The sequence below is a fragment of the Oryzias melastigma genome, linkage group LG23 (assembly GCF_002922805.2).
Source record: "Oryzias melastigma strain HK-1 linkage group LG23, ASM292280v2, whole genome shotgun sequence".
Lineage (NCBI taxonomy): Eukaryota > Metazoa > Chordata > Actinopteri > Beloniformes > Adrianichthyidae > Oryzias > Oryzias melastigma.
Window position 1 is genome coordinate 16,553,349 of NC_050534.1, and position 10,220 is coordinate 16,563,568.

At 35.7% G+C, this 10,220-nt stretch overlaps 1 protein-coding gene across 13 annotated transcripts in view; it reads right to left on the reverse strand.

Annotated features, from left to right (window-relative positions):
- The window catches only part of magi2a (membrane associated guanylate kinase, WW and PDZ domain containing 2a), a 332,668-nt gene that overhangs the window by 99,123 nt on the left and 223,325 nt on the right, over positions 1–10,220 (reverse strand). For all 13 annotated transcript variants that reach the window (XR_002921266.2, XM_036210186.1, XM_024291335.2 and 10 more), the window contains one exon: positions 3,368–3,487. Coding sequence is in view for 12 of the 13 variants with exons in the window: in XM_024291335.2 (XP_024147103.1) it covers positions 3,368–3,487 (120 nt within the window). In the remaining variant the exon portion in view is untranslated. The remainder of the gene's footprint in view (positions 1–3,367; positions 3,488–10,220) is intronic.

Below are 10,220 nucleotides of genomic sequence, written 5' to 3' on the forward strand. Positions count from 1 at the left end.
AAAAAAAAAAAAAAAAAAAAAAAGTTGTAGTACTTTCACACTGACGGAAGCCATTTTTGGCCAATACTGCCTCCAATTGATCAGTTTTTGTAATTGGGTTGTTGTTTTACCACCAACAAGTGCAGTGTGAAAGTAACTAAAAAAATTGTAAAGCTGTGCGTTTTTATCTATAGTTGCGTTTCCGTTATACATATGTGCAAACCGTTATCGAAATCTTAGAAATGTTGGAAAAACATGATTTTGCAATTACAGTTTCCATTAAATCATAATTATCAATATTATTATTAATTATTATTAAACACAAATAATTAGCAATAACTAATTCAAAAACACAGCGACAAAACTTTGATTTACAGCAGATACCTTTAAATTTCTGCCATGGACACATTTTTTATTGCAAATCCGATTTGCGCAATTTCATAGTCAATAGTGACAGAAGTCTTCAAAACAGTGAAGGCTCTAATTGGTCAAAACAGGAAAAGTCTATAGAAAAAGTCTATAGAAAAGTAAACAGTATATGATGATGCACTCATCTCATAATGTGGCTTCAAACATTTGGTTAATTTCTTTTTTATTTCAAGAAGACATTCCCCCAAAGACCTATTTTCCATCGTCTGTTTCTTCAGTCTCATGTTTCAAGTCGGCTTCTCTTTTATAAATACTGAAGTGTGGAGCAGGAGCTTTTTTATGTCTTTTTTTCAAAGCCAAACAGTATTTATATAATCTGCCAGGTCCACAACTGCCAGCTGGCTCTGTTTTCATGTTTTCTTCTATGGATTAAGCAGAAAAAACACAACGGTGACTGTTATTTTATTTCTTTCAGTTTTTATTTGAAAAAAAAAAAAAAAATCATCTTTTTTTGTAAACCTTGCTCACACTAATCCTCTTTTTATCCCTGAAGAAAAGGGTTTCTTGGTTGCAGACCTCTAAACTGAGGAGGTTTAACAGCAGATCTTTTGGGACGTCCGAACCACCAGTTTTATTAAAGTGATCATTGAAATTCTTTTCACTTTCTGAAGTTAAAGATGCACAAAGTTGGCAAATCAAAAGGAAATATAATGTTTGAGTTAATACTTTTCTACAGGATGTCTTTAACTAGGAGTTGTAGCTCTGGTTCAACTGCGTTCTTTGAATCGCTACTCTTCAACCGTTAGTGCAATTAATGTCAATTCAATGGATTTTGAGAGCTGAGAAAAACCGCTTTTGTTGCCGGTAACAGTTCCAGTGTTAAATGTTTAACTGCATTTGTTAATTTGAACTAAATTTATACTTTTTCACGGCATCCATGCATTTTTACTGTGTCCACAATTAAAATTTGAACATAAATCTCTGCATTGTACCTGAATCTGGATATTTTAATCGTTTTCCTGCATTTTAACCGGATCTCCACAGAATGGTTGTATTTTGTGTATTTTATCTGCAGTTGAGGATTTTAACTGGAACCAAATCTCCACGTTTTAATTGCATCTCCAAAGTTTACCTGCATTTGCACATTGTAGCAACATCTTTTTATTTGAATTACATTTCTGCAATTACAATCAATTGCAGAATGTAATGTCCTCTCCACATACTGACAATTCTTACTAAAATTTGTACGGTATGATTTATTGATTGATGGCTTTATAATGAGAGACACAATAAAACAATTAAGTCATTTTTGTCACTTTATCTTCACAAGTTTGTAAGATAAAACTAGAATTTTCTTTCTTAGCTGGTTGAAAATAGTTTAGAAAGCTCTTTAAATAGCATAATTTTCCAAAGAACTGTACTAGACATAGAAAACCTTAAAACACAACAGACAAAGAATAATATTAAAGACAGAAAAAATAAAAAAGCAGTAAGACAGTGAAGCTGTAGTCCCAAGTAAGCTAGCGGAAGAGAGTGTAAACACAGGGATGATAGGATGTGGGGGCAGGCTTACTCTATTTCAATGGCCCCGCCCCTCAACTCAAGAAATTAATCGTAACAAGCTCCTGCTGCTCTGCAGAAACTATGTCCTAGAAAACGACAGGTTTTTCAAATTTTGGCTAAAATCAGCATCATGATAACTAAAAGACCACTGGGAACGCTTTGAATATAGATCAAAAGATGATTGGAGTGAATGTTTATTGCTCAAGTATCTCTATTACCAAACTTTCTTTTTTATGGAATTACTGGATGAAGGCCAAGACAGCACAAGGATAAAACTCTACATCTTCAAAACCAGATCCCATCACCCAGAGGAGATCTACCCTCCCTCTGTCAAAGCTACAAAGCTGACCCGCAGGTTCAATCTCTTCCTCCTCCTCCTCCCTGGATTTCCAGGTGCATCAGAAGAAAAGACTATCTATATGATGGCAGGGGTCTCCTGAGAGATAGTGGCGCCTGGGCAGGTAAAACCAAGACGGGGGCCCAAGAGAAAAGATTGAATGTGCCTGCTCGGTTTGATCAGGAGAATGAAAAAAAAAACCCCAGAAAAGTTGCATTACATGCGATAATGCTAGTGTGAATGCTTTTTGTTGAAGCAATTTACTTTAATTGCTGAAGGGATTTGCTGAAAATGCAAAAAGTTAAATTTCCAAAAAGATTGGAAATTTTGTTAAAGAACTATGAAAGAGTGCTGAAGTTGGACTAAATTTCTGAAAAATTGTTAATAAGTTTGCTTAAAAAATCCCTAATACGTGCCAATTTTGCAAAGACATGTAGTGTGTAGCTTAAATATGAGCTAAACTATAAATTAACCCAAAAAACCTTACGTAGATGACAAATTAGCCAAAAAAAAGCTAGCTTGTTGCCTAAATGCTAGCAAAAACCCCTCAGTAAACTAGTTTAACTAAAAAAGCTAGCACATTGCTAAAATATTAGCACAACTCCAAAATAGCCTAAAAATCCTCAGTGAAAAAGGTCAAAAACATTAGGCGGTTGCTAAAATATAAGCTAAACTCAAAAGTAGCCTAACAACCTTGGAAGATGATAAATTAGCCAAAAAACGTTAGCATGTTGCTAAAATGTAGCACAAAATTATCATAAAAAAAACCTCAGTAGAGGCCAAATCACGAAAATGAGCTAGCATAATGCTAACATGGCCAAGTTATTTAAAAATGACTGAACAATGGTTACAAACTGCACAAAGTTTTTGAACAATTTGGAAAAATGTGTCATTCATTTCCTATGGGACATATTTTGCTAAATATTTCAAAAGCTATACAGTTTATGAATACAAGCAGGAATGTCCTGAACAAGCTGAACGTTTCGATACCAACATGTAAAAGTGTGATTGAGTTTTGATGTCCCAAAAACATATGGAAAGGAGCAGGAGAATCACTTTTCACACACAAAGAAAAAAAAAGAAAAAAAAAGGGAAACAACAGGAGTGGACGCCGTTTACCTTCGTACGTTCCGCTTTCAAGCAGGGCGCCGCTTTTCTCCAATTCCATAAACCGGTCGACGGTCACGAAATTATAATCCACCCCGGGGACCTCTCCTTCTTTGGGCTGCCTGGTGGTGCCTGTGGAAGAGAAGTTAGAGCTCAAGAATGTGTTTCAATAGAAAACAGCTCGACCTAAAGTGCCTCTTTGTTTGTTTTCACACTTTCGTCTCAGACAGGTGAGGCAAAGAAAAGCACATTGGGGAGCAAAGTGATGCAATCTGGACGCCAAAAAGTGAAACCGGGTTGAATTTGCATGAAGCTGGCAGCACGTTGGAGGACTCCTCTGACCGTTCTCGGCTCTGTAAGAGCAGCGGTTTAAGTCTGATTTACTGACTGGGAACTGGAGTCAACAGAGGCTCAGACTGTGTGTACGCAACGTTAAACAAACGGGTTTCTAAAGACTCTCTTAGCCGTGAGCTAATGAGACTTGTTAAAGCTGATCCCAGCTGTGATAACACCCAGTACTGAACGCCTGGGGAGCTGAATGGGTTTTTGAGCACTAGAAGAAGAAAACCATCAAATCACAATAGTTACATCTTCTTTATATACTATCGGGAGTTTCTTTTTTTTTTTTTTTTAAAGCTAATAGGAATAGAGAACACCTCAGAACATCACAGGTAAAAGGTGAAATAATATTAGTAATAAAAATAAAATGAAACAAAATCAAAAGAACTTGAAAAATAAAATTTTTGTCAAATGTAAAAGTTGCCAAATGACCTAAAAATGTAAAAGTTTGATATGTAAGGCTCAAAAATTAAATAAACTTTTAAGGTATTTTGCCTAAATCTTCATTTCTAGCAAGCAAGTTAATGCAAAAACAAATTATTAACTGAAAAAAATATACTGTAATAGGTGCATTAAACACTTAGATTAGTGCTAAAATAGCTTAAAAAATGTTTTAATAGTCTTTGAAAAATGACAGTGATGACTCAAAATGAACTTTTAGAGTAGAAATGTAAATATTGAAATATTGTGTAAAAATGTCTTATTAATGATATTAAGATGAACAGTTTATAATAATATTAACGAAAGTACACTGATGTATAATGGAACTTGATATGTTTGCCAAACCACTTTTTCAAAATTCTAATGATTTTTCTAACAGGAATGTTGCTGAATGTCTCAAATTGAATTTAATTAAAGCTTTTCCTTTTTATTTTTAGCCAATTAAAAAAAACAAAAACAAAAAAAACTATAAACAGCAACCCCTGAGAGAGTTGAAACAGCTAAAAGCATGCTAAAGACTTTTATTTTTTTTAAATGTACAGGAGAATCAATGTTAGTGTGTGGAAAGTTCTTAGGATTTAAAACGTATGGATTCGTGGAAATAAATAAAAATATCGTGATATAAAAATTCTGTATAGCCCAGCCCTATGTGATCAGTCAGAGATTTACAATTCATCATAGAGCGTGTGTTATTAAAGTGTCACCAGTGAAATCTTTAGTGTTAAAGGATTAATAATTAAATTGACCTATAATTCCTGTTACACATAATTTCACACGTGTGAGTGAAACCTGTTGGTTACAAAACAAAGCAGTTATTCTACCGTCAACATGCTTTGACAAAAAACTAATAAAAAACATGAAACTCTCAGTGATTTGGATAAAACTGCATGTTTGTTCTTGATCGAATCCTCATTAATGTGAACCCTTCACCTGTATGATTCAGAGCGAGGATGCAGGGATGCTCAAAGTGAAAAGCAGCTTGAACCTTCCGGCAGAGTGAGTTGTTGGAGCTTAAAAGAGCGGATGAGCAGCGGGGAGCCTCGCGTGTTTGAAAAATGATTGTCTGAAAGGCGTCAGTGTTTCATGCCCCCCCCTCATGGAGTCTGTCAGCGCCGAGGGTCGTGTCAGATTAGCCTCTCTGATGGAGGAGCTGGTGACTGAGAAGCAGGAAGATGCTGGATCTATATTTAGGAGGGGTCCTCACTCTGGAGGACAATGCAGCTCTAGGTGGGTCACGGTTCCCTGACCTATAAGAAAACGTCTTTGGGAAAGGTGCGCTCTCATACGGACTATGACTTCTGACGCACCAGTATGGGGGGGTTATTAAGGTGAAAAATGGCGTTCGGTAAGGTTCTTCTGTTTGCGAATCCCTCCAGATGTGTTTCTGGGCCAACGGAAGAGTGCAGGAGGCGCTCACTAAAAATAGGCCCGCCTGTCTACCACAAACACATTTTGTTGTTTCAAGTGAAACAAGTAAACAACCCCTACAGCAAACAGATGTTAAAGAATGATACTTTATGGACTCGATCAACAGAAGATGGTAGAATACACCTAAAAGATGAAACGTCTTTCTGCATAACTAAAGCAAATTATCTTTGACTATGAAGGTTTAAAGAGAATCAAAGGTAATTTAGGACAATCTTAATACTAAGAGTGATTCAGACTGGACACATTTGATTCACGTAAAGCGAGCCTGAGTTCATCACATCCAATCGACCAGAACAAATTGAATACACCAAAGCAGACCAGGATCCACTTTTCCCGGTCCGTTTCCAATGGGACTGTGCTCCGGTTCACTCCGAGTTTCATCAATCTGAATAGGCTCCATGGTCAGAGTGGAACAACTGAACCAAAACAGCTACCGTAACCGGACAATATAGTCTCATTTGATTTGTATGTGATTAATTTTTGATTTGTAACTCATACAATATATTTTGTGCGTACTCTCAATTGTGTATTCACATGTACGGAAGTTACAAAATACTTCTTCACTCCAGGGAGTGGAGCGGGAAGTATTTAAACACGCTTCTGGGTGTTGAAGAGAACCTCGAGTTGTCTACTATCTCCGTGACTTACAATAGTTCTTAAATACTTTCAGATTTTACAGATATGAATCTAACTTCATAGATATAGGCGTACATGTCCCTGTGTGGAGTCATATAGAGACTATAGATCACACATGTTGTAGCTTATTCTTGTCTGAATTCTAATGAAACCAGGTTATGTCTTGAACTATGTCTGCACAAGTTGCTTTAATAATAGAATTTAATAAAAAAAAAAAAAAAACAAGAGGATCTTGTTTTTGCCGTTTTTCCCTTGAGATTTTGTATGAGTGGAAAACAGTAGAGTAGTTTATTACTTTTTCCAATAGGTAATGAAAAAAGTAATTTAATCAGAATTTGGATCCAGTAACTAAAGTAAAGTAGTCAATTACTTATAAGTAATAATTTACCCAACATTTATCAGCATATTTTCTTAGCCTACATCTCCTCAGTGAACACCTTCCTCTAACCAAACCCTAAATCAACTTTTTAAAAATTTTGATCTTTATAAATAGGTCTTTAAAGCAGCTATCTGTTGGTCATTACCAATTTAAAAGAAAAATTTAAATAAAACTGTTTAATTATTGAAAATATAGTCAAAATCTGCCTGTGTGCTGCCCCCTACAGGTTGAATTGAGGTATTACAATTGACTTTTGTGATTGGTCAAACCATGTTAGTCAGAAATCTCACACAGATCTCATGTAGCTCCAGTAATGATTGCAGCCCCGCCCCTCTGACTGGATTTTTAAATTTCGCCTGTGGGAGGAGTCAGCCTCCAACTTCCCTGTTTGGTTACCCTTTAAAATTTTTGTTTTAAGGAACACAAGACAGAATTAACCTCTGAAAATGTCTAATTTCTCCTACTTATACGTAGAAAACCAGCATCTGTTCACAGAGAAAACATTTCTCTTGGTTTTTATGGCTACAAAAATATTCATCATCAACGGCATCTCATAAAAACAACCATTAAAGTTGATTAAATCACTTCATTTGTTCGTATCTATAGATTGTTTAGAAATCCTTGTGAAAAGATTGCAAAGCAGGTCACCTCTTTTTTTTGGCTGTGATGATGTAGACAGAAAGCTCTCACCACAGCAAACGCACAAGGACCTGCGCTCATGCACAATGCATCAGGATCCCTCAGAGATATTCCTTTGTTAATAAAACACAGCCAAATGAGGGGCTTCACACTGAACAGTAGACTCTCTGGAGCACACCAGTGAACTTTGAAGCAAGAGGCAAAATGAAACAGCTCAAGGCGGCCTCACACCATCTCTGACAGCAGAGAGAAAGAGAGAGATCGGCCCCGATTTGAAACAAATGATTTATTTCCACCGAACATCCTGCAGCATCTTTAAGAGAGACGGTGCTGTGCGCTCGTGATGGAGAGACAAAGACTCTTCAGAGCCACAGGTAAAGATTAGCCTGTGTTCATTTGAACAAATAGAAACCCACTGATGTGTAAAAAAGAAATAGTGAGATGTCATGCAAACCATTGTCTCTGATTTCTATGAATGTGAACAGCAAAGGAGGTAACATAAGCGTGGTTATGGTGCAAGGACATTTGATGTGCTTAACAATAGGGGGTTTAACATTTGGTGGAGAAAAGACACGAACATCGTTCTTCTCTGAGGTTGGAGTGAAACATCAATTTTCTATTCTTTTCGTCTTCTCCTTTACGGATATATTTGAAGAAAAACACTATTAAAATGGCTATAAAACCTCTTAATCATATAATAAAAATTAACCTAAGCGTGAGTGTACATCATAGTATAATGTTTATTTTGGATTTTGGCCCCCAGTGTGATTGAGTTTGACACCGCTGGTGAACAAGTACCATGAGGTCAACCTTCTGCACAAAATAAAGTTATTCCAAACAGTGCTGAGCGATATAACGATATATATCGTGTCTGTGATTTTATCGTTATTTTCTTGCTTAATTTTTGTGCAAAAATGCGTTATGCACTTTAAAAAATATTTATCATTTGTAACTATTCAGTTACATGTTACTTGAAGATGAAAACATAAAGTCAGAGTAAGTAAGTAGTCAGTTTTTTTTCCAGAGAAAACCTTAAAGTATATTTTATCATGGAATATCGTGATATATATCGTTATTGTGATATAAAATAATCTATATCATGATCTACTGTTCATTTGATTGAATTTGTGATATTAGCAGTTCAGTCAAGCTTTTTTATTTTGAAAAACAAACATGTTTTCTACCTTCCTGCTTTTTCAATCATGTTTATGGACATGAACGGCATGTCTGATGAGACCATGCTGATGGTAGTGTAGGGCGATATGACGATACATATCGTGTGGGCGATATGACGATACATATCGTGTGGCGATAGCAAAGTGTCTGTTGGGCAATTTGTCTTCTTTTGTTTATTTTTATTGTGTGTTCTCCTACTAAGAAACTTGAAACTGTTGTTACTTGAAAAAATGAAGTCAAAAAGAGTCATTTTTCAACTTTATATGTAAAATATGCTTCATTTTGATATACTGTGATATGTATCATTACTGTAACATAAAATATTTATATTGTGATATATAATTTTTTCCATATTGTCTTTTTTTACTGAAGAAAAGCAGAACTTGTTACTCTAACAAGATAATACATCACTTCAAAGTAAACTCACCCAACTTTCCAGAAGAAAAATAAACACGTTTACTAAAACATACTTTATTTCTCGCACTATAGGGCGTCTTTTTTCAAACTTATGTCATATATGAGTCACTGCACTATAAGGAAGACAACTCTAGAACTTCTTAGTACACGCTTCTGGTATCAGAATAATTTTTCAAGAGACAATTTTTTAAAGAGTATTACTTAGAAAAAAAATTCTACCCGATTATTTATTCCTCTTTCATTGTAATTGAATGGTAAAATGCAAGTTAATTTTCCCTACAAATTCATGGTGTTTTTATTTAGGTAAATTAAAAATGTGTTCTTAAAGGGAAAGTCAATTTGTCTTATTTCCACAACAAAATATGGATCAGTAAAAGGGGAAAAAAAAAGTTCTGAAAGTGTTACTGAGGACAAAAAGTGCTGTTTATTTCCACTATCACTAAATGGAACTTATCCAGTACTTTTGAAGGGTTTCAGAGCCTGAACGGTGATTGAACAGGTGCTTTAAAAATAAAAGGAAAAAAACAGCAATTCTTTCTAGAAACACTCAAGTGTGATGAAGCTGCAGAAAGGATGAAGGAGAGCCTGAATGTGGCTCAGATGTTTTATTTACGTGACGCTCTGCACTGAAACCCTTTTTTTTTACAAGCGTAAATGTATTTCACCGCTTATCGCCACGAATTTGTAGCATCGCGAGTGTTGTTAACGTTATTATTTAGATCCATTAGGTCATTGAAAGTTCAGTAAACAACCAGAATTAGTCAATAAAAAAATGGTCTTTTAAAGCAATGGTTACAAACAAATGGACCTCCATTTTTTCTTAAAAATAAAAGAATATCCCTTTTTTAAGCCACATTTGATTAAAACATTTCTAGACATTTATTAGTAAAAAAAATACGGTTATAATCCATGTGAATCATTTTTCATGAATTTTTATGAATTAACTATTTTTCTGTGACCTCAACAGAAAATCCCAGTGTGGAAACGGGTGCGACTGCAGCCTCAGGCCGGATGTGCAGAGCGGGTCGTGACCTTTTAAACCCGCATTCACAACTGGCTGAGACGGAGACAGCGTGGCCTGTTGTGACATCCTTTTTCTCGCCATTAGCCAATTAGGAAGTGACGGGCAGCTGTAATGCCTGTGCATTAACGGGGCGGATTAGTTTTGCATTCAGCGTCCGCCAGCCGCCTGAGGGCAGATGGACGGATGGAGTCGAGCTGCTTTCTGCCTCAACGTTCAGCAAATGGAGATCCTTTGAGTTTCTGTTTTATTAATCAGCTATTTTTAGATCTAATTGTAATAAACATCATGAAGCTAAAAATTGGAATTGCTGGTAATTTTCTTGAATCCTTCAGAATTAAATTGTCCTTTGCTATAAACCATTTCACTGTTTGCGCCCTAACCGTTTT